Here is an 18708-nt window from a genome sequence, read left to right as displayed (position 1 = left end):
TAGTGTTATCTAATTTCTTCAACAAATGGAAATTGATAGGTTGTGAATAGCACCTTGAAATATTGAAAAGCAGGAAAAGCGCAAACGATACGAGTGTGACCAACAAAATAAAGAGAAACTTTCTGGAAAAAAGGTTCGGAATGACAACGACGACTCCCTCGATCATCTGTTATCTTGGCGTTTTGCCTAAAATCACTAGTTTTATTGAATTATAAAAACGAGAAACTATTGACAGATAACTCAGCTAGGGTTGGAGAGTGGGAATTAACTGTGTGCTAACACGATCGACTCGCTTCTCTACGTCTCTTTCTCAGTTCCACTTCTCTCACGACGACGGTGAACGACCTTGAAGTACTCTCTCCCGTACTGTTTTGTTATCCCATTATTGTAAGCATTTTTTTCTATCTTTCATGAGAAGTAATAGCTGTTTTTTAGATTGGGAACTTTGATTGTCCGGTCGATGAAAAATCAACAAAATTTCGACAATTTCCAACTAGACCTATTTGAGCGTTCATAGAATGTCAGGAGAGATTATGAAGGCGATTGTGAAAAGAATTCTGGAGCTCGGATGGAAGAACTAGCCTGACCGCCCTGAATACGTGAAACTAATTATTTCGTGTAAATCATAAAATAAAATTTAGGAAAATCATTTCCTAATCATTATCTGTTACGATGGGCTGTGGACAATCGCAAATTGCATTTGAACCATCTGCACCACCCATCTCTTCCAGCAGCTCGGAATCCATAGAATCTGATTCTGATTCCGACGACCCCAGACCATCTAGAACGGCGTACTTGGAAAATTGTGAGTAACAAATCTTCAGATTTCATACCCCAAGAAACAAATGTTTCAGATCCAGACCCGCTCGGACATTTCAAATCATTTTTTATCATTGACAAAGTTAGCGAAATCATTGCAAACAGAGATAATGAGTCAAACTGGAATGCACTTTGGTTTCGGAAAATGAATATTTCCTTCTCTCATTCATTATATATGAAAAGTTTTACAAATCACTTGGCGATCGACATTATTGGCGAAATAAGAAATCCGCCTTTCAAAAAATGGAGACTCAAAATGAATCTGAAAATCATTATACACAATTTGAGTAATGAAGATGATTCGCTGATTTACAACATAAGAGATGAATGGTTTGAGAGTGACAATGAGGAAATCAGATATATAGCCTTGCGAAAAATCACGAATCTCCGTTTGGACGATCTTCTTGACGAAAACTTTGGATTTGTGAAAAATGGTCAAATGAAATTAGAAACTGACATTCGAGTTCTACAGTTGGAAGGGGCCGACCAACCGATGGTTATGAATTATCGACTAGCGCCGGAAGATCCAAAACATGCATATACAATGACTATTGGAGACGAGAAGTTTTATTGTAGTAGAGCATTGATGGATTTCCACAGCCAAATGGAAAAAGGTGACAAATATTTTGAGAGCTACACGGACTCAAAGCCATCTAACGGAGAGATCGAACACTTTTTGGATGGTGTTCATGGATTTCCAGTAGGAATTGGTGGACGTGGTGCTCGTGGAGGTTACTGTGCTATTTTTTATCTATGCGAAAAATTAAAAATGCGAGCATTGGTACAAAGAGCAGAACTAGTTTTGATTCAATATTTTCATGACATCCCAAATTTCTATTTGGATAGTGCGAGGATGTATAATTGTAGAAGACTAATTGTGAGTTATAGACATTAATTTATTTCAAAATGAATTGATAGTTTTTCCAGCATGCCTGGTTGAATAGGAAAGATTCGATTAGGAGAAAAGAGGTGAAGAGACTTAAGGTTAAGAAGATGACAGGAGAAATGATGAAGGCTATTGTGAAGAAAGTTTTCGAGGTTGGGTGGAAGTAAAAGACGAATGAACTGAAAGTAAAATGATCATTCCGTTTTTGAAGTAAATCTTTATTTTATTTTCTGATAAACAATTGTAGTCATACAACAAATTCATGAGTGATCAACAGAGATACAACCACTAGATCACCGCTGAGGCTCGCTGCAAAAATCAAATCAATTTAAGAAAAGCTTACCAAAAAATCTTCATGATCTGCGACCTCTTTCCATCCAAATCTCCAGTAATGAATTTGAGTTCAGTTGAGTCTTTCGGATAATAACTAAGTCCTTGAGGGTATTTGGTTACATACCATTTCTTATTCTCACATGACATTCCAAAAGAAGAAAATATATCCAAAGGTCCTCTTGGTACCCCAGTTTAGAGATTAGTACTGTCCACATACTATGAGTGAAATTTAAATTAAAACATAATAAGGGAAGAACTCACTGCAAGATTTAGGGGAACATGGTCAGGGAGAACAATTTCCGATGCATTTAAAAAAATTGCGACATATGTGTTAATATCAGCATTACAAGTAATATTTCTAACGCAGCCAACTTTCTCAGTAATTGGTATATTAGATCTATCTGAAATTGAATGAATTCATTCAATCAAACATATATTTATTGAACTCATGCAAACCTGCTTTCTCATCCAATAAATCAGCAATATCGGAGCCCTCGCAATCATCTGCACTCCTTTTCCATTTCATACAGCAGTGACATTCTTGGATATTCCAAATGAAAAATATAGAAAGAATTATGAACCAGTTCATTTTTGATGAGAAGTGTTGACTTCTCTCCCTTTATATGCATTTTCAAATGATCGTTTGGTTATGATAATTAACTGACAGGAATAATTCAGCAAATCAGTTTGTTAGCATAACATTATACATATAATCAAAAGTTCAAAAATCTTCTTGAATAGAATAAAAAGATACAGTCCGTTCTCTAGAAAGTGAGGATGTGAAAGATTGTTCGAAGATTCGATCTTCTCAAACTGTGTCAATTCTCTGCTCCATGTGTTTCTTCACATCTTCGGAGAACCTCAAATGTATCATCTGTCAAGTTTCATTGGCAGATTTCATTATTCATTCTATGTGTTCTCATAAAATGTAAACGGTTTGGTTTCTTTTTTTTCAATTGCCTGGTGACCTGACAATAAAGTAATATTAACCAAAAAACAAATATAGTGAATCTTTATTTTTATTTTCGGATAAACTATAGTAGTCATACAACAAATTCATGGGTTATCAATATAGAGACAACTACTAGATCACGGTGGAGCAATGCTGCAAAACAACAAAATCAATTCAAGAAATACATTCAACTTACCAAGCAATGAACTTGATCTCCGACTTTTTACCATCCCAATCTCCAGTAATGTATTCGAGTTTCCAGTCTTTTTTTTCATAACTCAGTCCAAAAGGGTATTTGGTTACATACCATTTCTTATTTTCACAAGACATTCCAAAAAAAGAAAATATATCTAAAGGTCCTCTTGGTACTCCTGTTTGGAGATTAGTACTGTCCACATACTATTAGTGAAATTTAAATTAAAATATAATTAGGGTTGAACTCAATCCTATATCATTATTATTATCATCAGGATGAACGATTTCCGATGCACTAAAATAAATTGTGACATATGTTTGATCATCAGCATCACAAGTAATATTTCTAACGCAACCAAGTTTTTCAGTAATGGGTATATTAGATCTATCTGAAATTGAATGATTTCATTCAATCAAACATATATTTATTGAACTCATGCAAACCTGCATACTCATCCAACAAATCAAGAATATCGGAGCACTCGCAATAATCTGCACTCCTTTTCCATTTCATACAGCAGTGACAGTCTTGGATATTCCAAATGAAAAATAAAGAAAGGATTATGAACCAATTCATTTTTACTGAGAAGTGTTGACTTCTCTCCCTTTATATGCATTTTCGAATGATCGTTTGGTATTTTTATGATAATTAACTGACAGGAATAATTTGCATAGTTGATCAATTTATTTGCATGAAATGATATATAAAGTTAAAAGTTCAAAAATCTTCTTGAATAGAATAAAAAGGCCATATTCTAGAAACTGTGGATGATTCAACAATTTCAAATTTTGATTTCTTCGTGTCCTTGTAAGTAAATATGACTGGTAAAACTGTATCTATCGTAGAACTGCTTCCCACACAAGGCGCATTTGAATGAATTGTTGTCCAAGTGTGTGAGTCGATGCACAATGTACATGGCTTCATCCTTGAAACCGATGGCACAGTCAACACATTCCTAAAAACAGAGTATAAGAAATTCCGATTTAAGATTCACGTTCTATTACCAAAGGATGTTTTTTCTTCTTCGGCAAACGAATAGTGTCTTTTTCAAAAGAATTTGTTCCAAAAGGTGGTAATAAAACTGGAGCGGTAGGTTGATGATCTGGGGTTGTGTGCAAGAACTCAAAGGGTTGTTGTAATGTTTTCAGGTCTTTCAGACTTTGTATATAGCTCTCATATTCATCTATTTTGGGAGATGGTACATCGCATCTGGACTTTTGTGAAGATTGAGGGACGGTAGTACTGTTGAGCAGGTCGAGAAGTGTAGCAGGTTGAGGAGTCGGAGGAGTATTCAATAACCCGAGAGATTGAAGCGAAGTTGAGTCCATTAGGTTTTGGACACAGATATCATTTAGACCAGTAATTTCTTTTGACATGGGTGGTAGTGGATCATTTTCGAACAGTTGTGTAACTGGAGCGGTATCCCGAAGGACAGGGTCAGTGTTGAATAGCTTTAGAGGCTGCTGTAACATCTGTTTCAGACTTTGTATCCAGATCCCATCTTCTTCTTTTTCAGGGATGAGCACATCGGATTTTTGTGAAGATAGAGAAACTGGAATACTGTTGAGCAGGTCGAGAAGACTTTTTCCCACGGTTTCAGGTCCGGAAAATGTAAAAGGAGGTACAAGACCTGGCGCCTGGAATATTAGGTTTTATAATTTTTAAATTCAGAAAAATGTTTACTACCTGACAATCTAATTTCAAAGCACAGGATTCTTGAGTTGGTTGAGTCTGAAACAACTTCTGGATTTCTTGTGAAATCTGAAAACAAAAAAACGAGTGCCGTATTTAAATGAGGACTGAAGTCTTTTTTTTTAATTTCAGAAAATTTAGCATCAAAATCCTTTGAAAGTACAGGAAAATCAGAAAATTCGCCTAGAAATTATCATTTTCAGCCGAATTTTTGTGAAATTTTCAAATTGTTCGTTTTACAAGCTTTTTTTTAAATTTATGCAATAAGACCAAAAAATCTTAAAATTTTAGAAAAATGTCGAAAAATTATCATTTCTGGGCGAAAATTCCAAATTTTATTGTTTTTCTGCTTGTTTTTTGACTGAAATTTGGGAAAACCCGCAGTTTTATCCAAATTTTTTGGAACATTCAAGCTAACAGATCAAAAATCTGAGAATTCCAGAAAAATTCCAGAAAAACGCTATAGTACCCGTTCTCCTGGGCCTAAGTGGAAGAGTTTTTCAGCGCGGCCGTGTAGTCCTCTCGTACAAGATTTCTGTTCAATTTCTAAATTAAAAAAAAATTTGCTTCTCGCGATATAAGTTGAAAAGTACTTCAGTCCTCATTTTATATATTAAAATAATACCTGTTTTCCAGAAGTTTTCAATTTCCCTTGTACTCTGCTTCTTTTAATTTCTTTGCAATGTTTCTCTCTGTGTGTTCGTAGGTTTCCAGCATAAGTGAATAGATGATGACAGCTCGGACAGGTGAACATAGGTTTTTTGAATTCGTGCGCTTTCTGAAAGATTTTATGAAGGAGATTTTAGAAAATAGACTGAACCAACCAAATGAAGTTCATACTGCTTCGGTCCCTTTGTTTTATAGTCGCATTGAGAACATTTGAATTCGGGCATTGAGAATTTGGTATTTTCTGGTGGTACTCCAGAATCATCCATAGTTCATGAAATTTCAAAACGGAAAAAAAAGAAAAATGAGAGACACTCTGGGCAGTCTACTCTTATCCAGTAATCCGTCTGCGTCTCCTCGTTGCCATGTACTGCCTTCAATTATCCAGAAAAGAGAGGAAAAACGGCAAACCCATAGTTATAGAGATTAAAAGTGCGAGTTGTACGTCTTTACTCTCGTGATTCGATGATAATTGATGGAAGTGATGTTGATGTCTGACTAGTTTTTTCACTGGGAGAAAGCATAAACACTTGGAAAATGGATTCACAAAAGGAATCTGCGAGGCTTGGGGTAAATTGAATATTTTTAAACCGAAAAAAAAAACGTACTGATCAAAAAGCATTCTATAGATTTCGTTTTCGAAGCACCCAAAGTTATATTTTTAAAATTCCAGATTATGATACTTCAAAGAAATCACTCTAGTATAGTCTGAAAACCAGGGTTGGGAAATTCCGAGCCGGGCCGGGCCGACTGAGAAATTTTCCTCGGCCCGGCCCGGCCCGGCCCGGCTCCTGTAGAAATTTGAAATTTTTTGAAAAAATCTTGAATTTTTTTTGATTTTTTTTTGCAAAAAAGTGGATTTTTCGACTGTGTTTTAGAATATCGGTAAAAACATTAGCGTACGAGAAATTTTGAGAATTTTGACTTCTTTTTAATGAAAATTTTGCAGAAATTTGTGAAAAAATGGTGCACATTTTTTGAACCCGGGCCGACCGGGCCGGGCCGAGCCGGAAGAATTTTTTGTCAGCCGGCCCGGCCCGGCCCGGAATTTCCCAACCCTGCTGAAAACCGCTCAAAACGCTACAATTCCTGTTCTCCTGGCCTAGATGGAAGAGTTTTTCAAAGCGGCCGTGTAGTCCTCTCGGACAAGATTTCTGTTCAATTTCTCGTTTTTTTTTTCACTTTTTTCCAACAAATTGCGAAAAAAAAACAGTTTGTTGAAAAAAAAAACGAGAAATTGATAAATAATTTTTATCCGAGAAAACGACACTATCGCGTTGAAAAACTCTTCCACGGAGGCTTGTTTTGAGCATATGCTCTCTAGTCTGGAATATGGGAACCTGAAATTTTAAAAATACTCCAATGAGTAATGACGGTAGTTCCAATCAGGGTTGCCGCCAAAAAAAACTTTTTTTTCGATCGCGGATCCAATCATTAAGAACTTTCAGATATTCAGTATTGCAGACCTGGATTTACATTTACGTGACATTTCGTATTCTTTTTTTAAAATTTTTTTTTAATACTACGTGACCTCTGTACGTATAACGTACTCTCGGGATAGAGACAAACGTCATACTGTCATGAGGAACTTCAGAGTTTTTTTTCTCCCCAAATATTTTTTGCTCTATGTTCTCATAATTGTTGTTCTCCCTTCCGAATCAAAACTCAAGACAATGATCAACACCAAAAATTTGTCATTATTTATCATAACTTCTAGACTAGAATTTTATTTCATAAATAAAATGCCGAACCTGGACACCGACCCCATTCCAGTTACTTGCGATGAAAGTTATCATCCTCAAATTGAGATGCTCAAATTTCTTGTTCAATATTTGTATCTCATTACTGGTTTAATTATAAATCTGTCTATTTTATACACATTGTGGTGGAAGCATCCGAAAGTGTACAGGTCGAATTCATTTTTTGTGCTTTTCTCGGTGGATTGTGTAGTGGTAAGTGGGGATTTCGGGAATATGGGGATAGGTTTCAAAATGTGTAGAAAAAATGGATATTCCTATGATAGCACTCGAAAGCCCCAAAATAAATCGTAAAAGACTCGAAAGCCTGCTTCAAAAAATGAGCCAATTTTTTCAAAAGTTTTTTTGACATTCTTTTCAATTTTTCATCGAAAATGTGGACATTTTTGATGATTATCAGAATTTCGTCTAATTCTGAATCATAGTCGAAAATTTCACTTTTTTATGACAAAAATTCAAAATTTTCAAAAACTCGAAAAATTTGAATTTCCAATTATCCGGGCCTTGACAAGTATGAACATGCCCAATTCTCCAAAGTGGGCGAACTTTTTGTGTTTGTATTTCTAGGCAACGGAGTGTTTTTTCCTCCCATTTCGCTAGTAGTATTTAAGTTTAGCCTGTTTTCAGTGTTGTCAGCTTAACAATACTGATAGGAAAAAGAAAAAATACTCTCCGTGGCCTAGAATTACAAAATTAAAAAGTTCGGCCAGCACTTACCGCTTCATTTTTAAGCTGATAATTCACAAATTGAGAACTTTTTGACAAATTGAGAACTTTTTGTTGCGCACGCGTCTCGTTTATAACGACAAAGAAACGTAAAATTTTAATTTGGCACACAGCCAAGTCTTTTTTGGCACTGTGCCAACCGTTGTGCGACGGAGCGCGTTCGCCTCGCACTGCTGTGCCCTTTTATATCAAAGTCAATATTGTCCAGAACACCTTGCTCCTCCTCACCGACGGTTTGATGGCTCGACTCCTTATATACCTGACTCCATTATGCCCAATACTCAAAGATTACTTTTCATCTCCCTTAACTTTCTTCAAATTCATAATGATTCTTATATTCCATTCAAGAATTTGCAAGTCAATTATCCAATTTCTTTTAGTTTTTAACCGAATGACTTGTGTATTATTCCCTATCAGTCATGACTCGATTTGGAGCAAAAAGTTTCTGAAAATCTTGATTCCTATTATTTTTGTGGTACCTGTTAGTGTGGACTGGAATTTAGCAATAGCCAGGGTGTTTATGCAGTCGACGTACGGTGGATTTTGGGTGAATTATTTCAAGAAAGTTAGCTGGGTGAGTTGTTCAACACTTTCAACACTTTCAACTTTGAAAATTTAAATTTTTGAATTTCAGGCAAGTCAATCGAGATTCCTCTTGGTATTCATTGTATTCTCCCTATTTATCACTATCATCTGCACATCTCTAACTCTCCTCACTCTCATCAAGCTCCCCGAAAGATCTAAAAATCTGGAAAAGTCAATATCAAATGCCACATTGATCATTTCCATCGGGTTCAGTGGAACAGCTGCATTTCAGATATACTACGGATTCTTTTTTGTGTATTCCGATGGGTCGCATCCGATATTTGGCTTGAATTTTCTCAGTTGGGATTTCCTTACAGTTGGATCGCCTATTGTTATGTTGTGTGTTTCCTCGTCGCTACGGAGACATGTGCTGGGAAAAAATGGTGTTAGAGATGTGGGTAGTACGATTAGGATAAGGACACGTACTATTTGAAATACATATATGCCTACATATCACCTCAGCACAGTTCTTACAAGTGCGCTCTACCGGAACCCTTCATTTTCTCTGAGTCTCTCAATTTCGCACACAATTTTCTTCGATAGAGCGCGGTTGAAAGAAGCGTGCCGTGCAAATAGTTGGAATAATATTCTCCAGAAAATGTTTTGTTTAAGCATGTTTCCTCCTTTTCCCATGTCTAAATCTCATAATTTTCAATAACAAAGTTTTATGAAAAGGAGTAAAAGGTTGTGTTTGTACTTCTTCCATTTTCCTAATTACAAGTTTGAAAGCAATAATTCATCACATTTCCTTTGCTCAAACAACAAAATAAGGAAACTAGGAGACACCCGGGCCTTTGAAGATTTTCGAATTTTATTTTTGTGTTATTCTTCTCATTTCACCAACTTTTATTTTTCACTGTCCAATTCAACAGAGTATGCGAGTAATGGTTAGTAGTATAAAACAAGAGCCTCCGGATGATTTCCCAGAAACTGTTTTAAATTACAACTGTCCACACTGCGCTTATAAGCCCAATGGACCAAAACGACTGGCGCGGCATGTGGTAAGTCAACAGAATTTTAGATTTGAAATTATGAAACACTTTCAGAAATCCCATGAGAATAGAATCATGCATCCGTGTGTTGTATGTAAGCAGGAATTTAGTTTCCGGCAAGGTTTACGTCGTCATCAGCGGCAAGTTTGTGGGAGAGATGGATTTATAGTGAGTTATATTTAGAAGAGTTATCACGAGGTTATTTTTAGAGTCAAAATAAATTCCAACTATTTCCCGCGTAATCGGAAGTCTAGTGAAGCGCGTTTGCACACGACTTGGCAGGTTGTCAATTGAGTCGCCGCTCAGCTAAATCTGGTGCTTATAACGTGGAGGAACGATAGGGAATTATATTTTCGAAATGAGGCTCACTTTTATTTCATTTTTCTGGCTTTCACAGAAAATATCGAATTCATAAAAAAAAATTTGAATTTCACGCTAGTTTTACACAAATTTCTTTGAAGCGCAGATGCTTCATATTGTTTTTGTATGACCCTGTTGTTATATATGTGTTCTTTGAGTTTTCAGGCTCAAACTAAACCGGAAACCCAATCTGAAGGGTCAGCCAAATCAGTAAGCCCTACTTGGAACAAATCGGAAACCATCAAACAAAGGCCTATCAAGTCAGAACCTGTTAACTCACTCAACGAAGTTCTGGGGATAGAAGAAAATGAAGATAACTGGGTATCAATTTTGAATTTCAGATACTTAACACAAACATAACGCTAATATTTCAGAAATGTCACTATTGTGCTATCACTTTCTCTGACAAGACTCTCTTTATCCTTCACCAGATTCCACACTCTGCTGATAACCCATTCAAATGCTCATTGTGTGGAACTCAATGCGCCAATAAAATCACATTCGCCAGTCATGTATTGTTCTCTAGTCACTGACATATTAAGATGGTTCAATGCTCACTTAATATATTTTTAATTTTTGTAATACATTTCATGGCAAATTCTACCAGTTTGGATTCCTTTATTTTTTCCTGAATTCGATGATGTCAAACAATCATCGTCACTTTCTAGAGAACGGCCTTTTTGTTCTATTCAAGAAGATTTTTGAACTTTTGACTTTATATGTAATTTCATGCAAATAAATTGATCTGCTATGTAAATTATTCCTGTCAGTTAATTATCATAAAAATACCAAACGATCATTCGAAAATGCATATAAAAGGAGAGAAGTCAACACAACTCAGTAGAAATGAACTGGTTCATAATCCTTTCTTTATTTTTCATTTGGAATTTCCAAGAATGTGACTGCTGTATGAAATGGAAAATGAGTGCAGATAATTGCGACTGTCCAGATATTCGTGATCGCTATATTGATAAATGGAACGAGATAAGTAAGGATTATCTTCATTTGTTGTCAAATATAAACATTATTGTAGATAAAACCGCACTTTGGTATACTGAAGAAGCTGGTTGTGCTAGAAATCTCAGTTGTGGTTTGCATTTGAGAACAACGCTTGTTTTCAATTTCCAAGAATCTGAAATTCCTTTTCCTGATGCCGCAAGTGACCCTTTTGCAGTAAGTGGATGTCAAATTATTTTTGTGTTTATACCAATGATTATGAAATTAGGAAGCCCTAAGTACACTAGATTTATATGATAATTCACCACCAGGACGTACTCTGAACTTGTTTTCTTACTTTGGAATAATTTGTGAGAATAAGGATTGGTATGCGACAAAATACCCCAACGGATTCGCGTATAATGGAACTGACTACAAAAGGAAATATATGGCAACTGGAGGGGAATACAAAGGATCGAAAAGCAGAGTTTGGCTTTTCACTTGGTAAGCATTTTGATTAGATTGTGGTAGTTTAGGCAATTGTTTCTCTTTTACAGCAAGATGCCACGTGAATTTTTGTGATTGAATAATGAATACACCGATGAAAAATCACTAATATGTATTCTTGGTTTTTCATGTGACTCAACCAGTATATTTTTGTTAATAAAGTTTATTTCCTTATACTTCTTGTTATTTAAAAAAACATTTTAAGGGGGAATTAACTATTCACAGACTTAGAATTTTTATATGAATCAATTCAGACTGTCAGGAAAAAGAGAAAATTGCCAAGTTATGAGTCCTAAAAGTACCAAAAATTGCTATTAGTCGTGGTGACCGTTTTCATAGGATGAGGGAGTCATTTATATTGAACCGTCTGTCAGATGCTCTCGCAGACGGAATTGTTATACATGTCTTCAATTAGATAAGACAAAAGATGTAGATGGGAGCTAGATTCTAGCTTCATCCTTCTACCCGTTAACTCTAGAATTCAAATTTTTCTGAAATTTAAAAAAGTAATGATAGTAAAAGTAGAGCCAAAACAGATCTGATTGGCGATAAACTCGCTTAATTAAAAATTAGGAGCAAACAACCTCCTGTAGTTTATGGCAAGTTCTACACGTTTGGAATCTTTGGAAAGGGAGATGTAATTGATAATGAAGTGATCTACAAACTCCCGTTTGATCTACATGCTAAAACGGGAAATCTACTTCATAGAACGAGCGATGTGGACTCGGCGGTGCCATTCACCTAAAACAAAACCCATTGATATAAATCAGAATGTTTTTTTTTAAATTTCAATTGTTCTTTGATTAGTTATGTTTATTGAACTCTTGTTGTGTTCAAAAGATAAATAAAATATTGAGTTCAGTTGTTCATATCAGTTAATTATCATAAAGAAGCCAAAAGATCACTCAACAAATTAATATAAAAGGAAAGGCATGTCATCATTCAACAGCAAAAATGAACTGGTTCATATTTCTTTCTATTATTTTCTTTTTCATTTTTCAACATGGTAACTGCTGCATGAAGTTCAAAAGGAGTTCAGATGATTGCAAATGCCAAGATATATTTGATCATTTAGTTAAAATGGCATGTATGAATTTCAGGTAACTATGTATGTCTTTGTAATTTTTAAATTTTACAGCTAAAGACGACGTATTATACACGGAAGAAGGCGGTTGCGTCAATAACATTACGTGTAGAGTTCACTTTGAAACTATTCTTGCGTTTAAGCTTGCCGACTCTGAAATACTATTCCCCGAGGACAACAACTCTGACTGGGCAGTGAGTGTGATAAGACATTTCTGTGTTTCAATTTAGATGCAAAACAAAATGTTCAGAACTTACATGCCGGAGAAGAAGAAGGGTCCCCTGTTGATATATTCTCTTTGTTTGGGATGATTTGTGAAAATAATGAATGGTATATAACGAAATATCCATTTGGAATCGAGTACTTCTCTAAAGATTGCAAATGCTATCGTTTTATTGGAGTCGGAGGAGAATACGATGGAAAAAAGAGCAAACTCGATGAGTTCGACTGGTAAGAATGTTTTCAACGGTATTCTTTTCATAATTTTTGTTATTTTAAGCGCACACCCTTTTTAAGCGCACGCCCGGCGTGATTGTTAATTCCAGCTCCGCCAAATATTTTCTTCGAATAAATCGGATAAAGTTTTATGTTATTTTCACTAATGAATAAATGTTTAATTCATCTGTAGTATAGGAAAAATTGTGTTTACTCGAGAAGTCGGTTGTGATAGAAAAAACCTCTTATGGAATTCATTTTTTCTCATTCCTCGTTTTGGAATTCCTGCTCCAGAAGATTCTATGTTTATGAGCGGAGTAAATATGATTTGTGCAAAATAACTTCACGAGAAAACTAATGTATCGAGTGGAAGGCACATGGTTTCCCAATGCGGGCTCAAGCGCTACGGCCCGTCTTGAAGGAGGGAAGAACTCAAAAAAAAATAGTGATTGGCATGCATTTTTCCGTCGCATTCAAATGAGTAATCATGGATCGTGGAGACTGTGAATCATCTCTGACCAGGATTTATTTCATTGGTCCAGTGTTAGACTCATGAGAGAAATTCACGAGATACAAATGAATTCTCAGAATTCTGTTGAAATCGCCAGTGGGGATCGGATGGTTAGAAACAGTCAAATTGTGGAAGAAATCTGTCCAGCCAACGCAATAGATCTGGACTAACGTCAACCTGCGAGACCCTGAAGAGCATTTCATGAAATACCGGTATAATTTGGAGCAAATCACGAAGTTCGAATTCCACCCACAAACAGCCAATAAGTATGAAGAGTTATTGAGCAAGGTTCGAATGGATCACGATGCTCTGATCAGCAAAAAGAGGGAGATTACATACCAAAACGAAAAATCTTCTTCAGAGAACGAGCCATGTGGACTCGGCGGTGCCGTTCACCTAAAACAAAACCGATTGATCTGAATTGTGGCAAAATGTTTTAAAAAAACTATTTTTTCAATTGTTCTTTGATTAGTTATGTTTATTGAACTGTTGTTGTGTTCAAAAGATAAATAAAATATTGAGTTCAGTTGTTCATATCAGTTAATTATCATAAAGAAGCCAAAAGATCACTCAACAAATTAATATAAAAGGAAAGGCATGTCATCATTCAACAGCAAAAATGAACTGGTTCATATTTCTTTCTATTATTTTCTTTTTCATTTTTCAAGATGGTAACTGCTGCTTGAAGTTCAAAAGGAGTTCAGATGATTGCAAATGCCCAGATATATTTGATCATTTAGTTAAAATGGCATGTATGAATTTCAGGTAACTATGTATGTCTTTGTAATTTTTAAATTTTACAGCTAAAGACGACGTATTATACACGGAAGAAGCCGGTTGCGTCAATAACATTACGTGTAGAGTTACCTTTGCAACTTTTCTTACGTTTAAGCTTGACGACACTGAAATACCAATCCCCGAGGACAACGGCCGTAACATTGGAGTAAGTGTGATAAAACAATTCTGTGTTTCAATTTAGATGCAAGACAAAATGTTCAGCGCTTACATGCCGGAGAAGAAGAAGGGTCCCCTGTTGATCTATTCTCTTCGTTTGGGATAATTTGTGAAAATAATGAATGGTATATAACGAAATATCCATCTGGAATAGAGTACTTCTCTAAAAATTGCAAATGCTATCATTTCATTGGAGTCGGAGGAGAATACGATGGAAAAAAGAGCAAACTCGATGAGTTTAACTGGTAAGAATGTGTTTCAACGGTATTCTCTTCATAATTTTTGATTTTTAAGCGCATAGCCTTTTTAAGTGCACGCCCGGCGTGATCGTTAATTCCAGCGACGCCAAATATTTTCTTCAAATAAATCGGATAAAATTCTATGTTATTTTCACTAATGAATAAATGTTTAATTCATCTGTAGTATAGGAAAAATTGTGTTTACTCGAGAAGTCAGTTGTGAATCACATTCATTGAATTCTACGTACTCGATTACATAGGGGTCGAAAGTTTTCATTCTGTTTTAGCGTACTGGGCTCTCAGGGCAGACCGTCAAACATTCGGATAATCTCCCATGACGTCCCAAGAGAAAAAAATGAAAAACTCCGCCCACGTTCATTGCGGTCCCTATCTAATAAACATAGAATCTCCTCGAGCAGGAAAAATTCAGAAAACTCAAAAAACCTTTTGCTTTTTATAGAAAAATGTCACGTTGAGATCGTTGTAGGTCAGACTCGCATCGTTTTTTTACTGTTTCTAGTAGTTTTTGACATACTCTAATAGGTTTTGAAAGAAAATTCAATTTTCGTGTTGTAGAATTTTTTTGGGAGCCAGCTGAACTTCGAGGCATCACTTCAAAAAATTTACAGTGATTACCTATATATTTTCTGACATATTCTTTTTGGAAATCTCTTCAGGTACCTGGGGCCAAGATTTGGAAGCTCATTGATTCGTAAAACGTGGTTTTTTCGGTGTCCGAAGACAACAGATTAAAAAAGAAAAGTAGTTTTTCCGACAGTTCAGGTTAATGCAAGTCAGACTCGCATCGTTTCTTGACAGAATCCGAATCTACGCAAAATTTCTGTCTAGAGCCACTTAGAAATTAAAAAACCCGTATTGTAGAACTTTAGATATTTGATGTTTTATCTCGAAATATGCTGAAAATCCTTCAAAAAATTCTCCTGAATTAAAAAAAATCACGTCAATAATATATTCTCCTATTATCAGCGTCACATTTGTGTTCATTTGGTTCAGTGGATAACACGGGGTGGTTTTATTTCAAAGGGTTTCTGGTTCGGACTTTCCCAATTTTTGCCAAAATTGACGGATTGAACGTGAAAAAAAAAATATTTTTTGCGTGGTCAGGAAAACGAAAGAATTCCCCAAGAGAATTCAGTAGAAACCATGGCTGACTAAAAGGTCCTGTAACTTCGGAGAGTGTGAATATTTTCGGGAAAAGTTTTGGGAATGTACTTCCATTTACCTGAAGAACAGGCCAGGATGGAAACTTTAATGGAAAATTGAGTTTGAAAAAAATGTAGCGGTCTCTATTATTAGATAATAAATTAATTAATTTCCCAGAAAGTATAAAATTAGTTCCCCAAAAATCCACCACTCCAGAAAAATTGTTGATGACTGTACCCGATGACCGGGTCTTGCACATCAGTAGAGTTGGAAGAGTTAGTAGTCGTTAAAATCTGAAAACTTGATTATGCAAATCAGCAGAAAATCTCAAATATTATAATTACCGAGTTTGATAGTGTTGCATTATTCACCATCGCATTCAAATGAGCAATCATGGATCGTGGAGACTGTGAATCATCTCTGACCAAAGTCCATTTCATTGGTCCAGTGTTAGACTCATGCGAGAAATTCACAAGATATCCATGGATTTTCAGAATTCTGTGGAAATCGGCAGTGGTGATCGGATAGTTAGAAACAGTCAAATTGTTGAAGAAATCTGTCCAGCCAGTGCAATAGATCTGGAAAATTATATTGTCTCTGAAGGGAAGGTTATGGAGTTAGTATGGAGATACGGGATGTGATTAATATCATTGGTAAGCTGAGAAAGCGCTGTTTTCAAATATATTCAGTTTTTGCCGCCGAGACCTGTTATTCAAGAAAAACGAGGTCAAAGTTGTGGCGCGCTGACGGCAACGTGGTGTGGGTGAAAGTTGCTGACTGGTGAGCGGTTCAAACTTTGACCTCGTTTTTCTCGAATACCTGACGTCGAGTTCAAAACCTAAATATATAATTGAAATTAACGTTTCCTCAGCTTTCCAATGATATAGGTCACGACCAGAGCTGTGCGGAAGTAAAATTTTTTGAAAAGGAAGAAAAAAGTGAAAAAAGCCCGGAAGAGGGAAGTCGAAGGAAGCCGGAAGAAGGAAGTAACTGAAAATAGCTCAAAAAACAGAAAAATTGGTTGAAAATTATTTTTTTAATTGCGCTATACAACACGCGTCGCGTAATATCGGAGCATCGTAAAATAGTGGAAATTCAAAAATTAGTTTTTAAAACTCGAAATATAACGAAAAGACGTCGGAATAAAAAAATTTGAAAAGGAGGAAGGAAGAAGGAAGTGAAAAAAAAGCCCGGAAGAAAGAAGAAGGAAGTCGAAGAAAGGAATTCCGCACAGCTCTGGTCACGACCCATATCTCCACGGCCACTCGGCGATTTTTCCTAGTTTCCTCACCTTCCACTTCAGCTCATTACAGCATCCCAGAATTTTTCCAACTCTCACACCAACTGTTATGTTGCTCCTCAATAAATTCCAGCAGATGCTCTTCAACTCAATCGTTTTGAGTGTCTGAATCGAACGATGTTGCCTCGAATAGTAGGTTCCACGATTTGAATAAGCAATGATCTCCCTCTTTCTGCTCAAAAGAGCATCGTGATCCATTCGAACCTTGCCCAATAATTCTTCATACTTATTGGCTGTTTGTGGGTGGAATTCAAACTTCATGATTTGATCCACTTTATTCCGGTATTTTATGAAGTGTTCTTCAGGGTCTGGCAAGTTGATGTTAGTCCCAAGAAGAATTTCCTGGAGACAGCGCAAGGCTGACCTCAAGTTACCCTCAACAGTCCTGAGATCCTCCGAGAGCGAATTCAATCGTTGCGCAATAAGCATTGATTTATTGTAAAACTCCTCCAGTACAACTTTCTCCTCATTGTTTACATATTTATACTTCAGGGCTCGACGATCGCTGTTGGAGCAAGCTCGATCGAGATCCAAAAAGTCCATCGCGGCAAGAATTTGTATCAGCTCAGTGATGTTCTGAAAAAATGTAACTTGTTCATTTTTCTACATGATAATTTACTCTTACCATTGACAAGATCTTCGATTTATCATAAGACATAGTTTTGGCTAGAAATGTATCAAAGAACGTGAATGTGAGAAGGAAAAGACGCTCCTCTTTTATTTGGGGGAAGAAACGCGTGGGGGAGGAAATCGAATTATAGAGTTGTGCGGGCGGTGGGAATGGGGTCATAAAACTGCACTCTCGAGAATTTTGGAATATCAATTTTGGCAACATAATAGAACAAACCAAAAAAAATAGGAAATCACACATCACTTTTCAATATGAATCAGGCATCAATGTTCGTCTTCGAGTCGGTGAACCTTCGTTGTAAAAGTATTCGGTTGCAGAGTTATTAGCATGACATTCTTCTTACAGCCGCGCTCTACCGAAACCGAAGAAAATTGTGTGCGAAATTGAGAGACTCAGAGAGAAAGATACATTTTTCAGGGCATTGCGGTGGAGCGCAGTTGTAGGAATCGTGCCGAGCAAATAAATGGAAGGTGAAATTTACGGGGTCTGGGAAAATGTACTAAAACCAACCGCGCACCGCTGAAACCAGCGAAAATTTTAGTGCGAAATTCAAAATAAAGTTTTTATTTTGAAACTAATATAATATTCACGAGAAATTTATTTCAAAACGACGCGCGACAGTCGAACAAGAGACCAAAGTTGAGAGAAACTGACATAAAGCGGCACAGACAGTGATCAATTAAGCTGCGTATCAATATGTCACAGCAAAGCAGTGAATTGAAAAAATTAAATTTGAATTTGCCTCCAAGTCCAGAGGTGTCGTGGAATTAATAGGTCTTAATTCACGACCTTGAGTATTAAGCCTGGTCCATAGTCAGACTTACACAATTTACTCAAACCATAATAAATAATAAAATGAACACTAACAACTGCGTGAAACGTGAACCGTGACCAACCATACTGCAACCAATACTGTTCTGGACGTGCTCTCCTAAACTCAACCTGATGACCTTACGATAAGGATCGCTCTACATTCTATGCAT

At 36.2% G+C, this 18708-nt stretch overlaps 9 protein-coding genes across 9 annotated transcripts; 5 read left to right on the top strand and 4 right to left on the bottom strand.

The window, feature by feature from the left end:
• Positions 1-653: 653 nt before the first annotated feature.
• GCK72_007526 (uncharacterized protein) lies at positions 654-2564 on the bottom strand (the record flags this gene model as incomplete). Its single annotated transcript, XM_053726275.1, has 4 exons — positions 654-781; positions 834-939; positions 2300-2439; positions 2495-2564. The coding sequence occupies 4 exons, from the start codon at positions 2562-2564 to the stop codon at positions 654-656; spliced, it is 444 nt and encodes a 147-aa protein (XP_053590469.1).
• On the top strand, positions 673-1872 carry GCK72_007527 (uncharacterized protein; the record flags this gene model as incomplete). Its single annotated transcript, XM_003100073.2, has 3 exons — positions 673-805; positions 855-1696; positions 1747-1872. 3 exons carry the CDS (start codon positions 673-675, stop codon positions 1870-1872), a joined length of 1101 nt encoding a protein of 366 aa, XP_003100121.2.
• An 843-nt stretch (positions 2565-3407) lies between the features above and the next one.
• On the bottom strand, positions 3408-3762 carry GCK72_007525 (uncharacterized protein; the record flags this gene model as incomplete). Its single annotated transcript, XM_003100057.2, has 2 exons — positions 3408-3574; positions 3630-3762. The coding sequence occupies 2 exons, from the start codon at positions 3760-3762 to the stop codon at positions 3408-3410; spliced, it is 300 nt and encodes a 99-aa protein (XP_003100105.2).
• Positions 3763-3967: 205 nt separating this feature from the next.
• GCK72_007524 (uncharacterized protein) lies at positions 3968-5813 on the bottom strand (the record flags this gene model as incomplete). The annotated part of the gene is made up of 5 exons (XM_053726274.1): positions 3968-4141; positions 4191-4823; positions 4873-4947; positions 5504-5656; positions 5703-5813. 5 exons carry the CDS (start codon positions 5811-5813, stop codon positions 3968-3970), a joined length of 1146 nt encoding a protein of 381 aa, XP_053590468.1.
• A 2734-nt stretch (positions 5814-8547) lies between these two features.
• Positions 8548-10497, top strand: GCK72_007523 (uncharacterized protein; the record flags this gene model as incomplete). The annotated part of the gene is made up of 6 exons (XM_053726273.1): positions 8548-8601; positions 8662-9006; positions 9485-9613; positions 9659-9772; positions 10130-10285; positions 10339-10497. The coding sequence occupies 6 exons, from the start codon at positions 8548-8550 to the stop codon at positions 10495-10497; spliced, it is 957 nt and encodes a 318-aa protein (XP_053590467.1).
• Positions 10498-10810: 313 nt separating this feature from the next.
• GCK72_007522 (uncharacterized protein) lies at positions 10811-11482 on the top strand (the record flags this gene model as incomplete). The annotated part of the gene is made up of 4 exons (XM_053726272.1): positions 10811-10952; positions 10998-11137; positions 11190-11404; positions 11458-11482. The coding sequence occupies 4 exons, from the start codon at positions 10811-10813 to the stop codon at positions 11480-11482; spliced, it is 522 nt and encodes a 173-aa protein (XP_053590466.1).
• Positions 11483-12424: 942 nt separating this feature from the next.
• On the top strand, positions 12425-13607 carry GCK72_007521 (uncharacterized protein; the record flags this gene model as incomplete). Its single annotated transcript, XM_003100008.2, has 4 exons — positions 12425-12494; positions 12546-12685; positions 12742-12941; positions 13469-13607. The coding sequence occupies 4 exons, from the start codon at positions 12425-12427 to the stop codon at positions 13605-13607; spliced, it is 549 nt and encodes a 182-aa protein (XP_003100056.2).
• Positions 13608-14182: 575 nt separating this feature from the next.
• GCK72_007520 (uncharacterized protein) lies at positions 14183-17674 on the top strand (the record flags this gene model as incomplete). Its single annotated transcript, XM_053726271.1, has 5 exons — positions 14183-14189; positions 14241-14380; positions 14437-14636; positions 16243-16410; positions 17587-17674. 5 exons carry the CDS (start codon positions 14183-14185, stop codon positions 17672-17674), a joined length of 603 nt encoding a protein of 200 aa, XP_053590465.1.
• On the bottom strand, positions 15983-17752 carry GCK72_007519 (uncharacterized protein; the record flags this gene model as incomplete). Its single annotated transcript, XM_003100029.2, has 4 exons — positions 15983-16087; positions 16139-16372; positions 17086-17670; positions 17720-17752. The coding sequence occupies 4 exons, from the start codon at positions 17750-17752 to the stop codon at positions 15983-15985; spliced, it is 957 nt and encodes a 318-aa protein (XP_003100077.2).
• Positions 17753-18708: the final 956 nt, after the last annotated feature.

The sequence above is a fragment of the Caenorhabditis remanei genome, chromosome II (genome assembly GCF_010183535.1).
Source record: "Caenorhabditis remanei strain PX506 chromosome II, whole genome shotgun sequence".
NCBI classification, from domain to species: Eukaryota; Metazoa; Nematoda; class Chromadorea; order Rhabditida; family Rhabditidae; genus Caenorhabditis; species Caenorhabditis remanei.
This window is presented reverse-complemented; position numbering and strand designations above follow the sequence as displayed.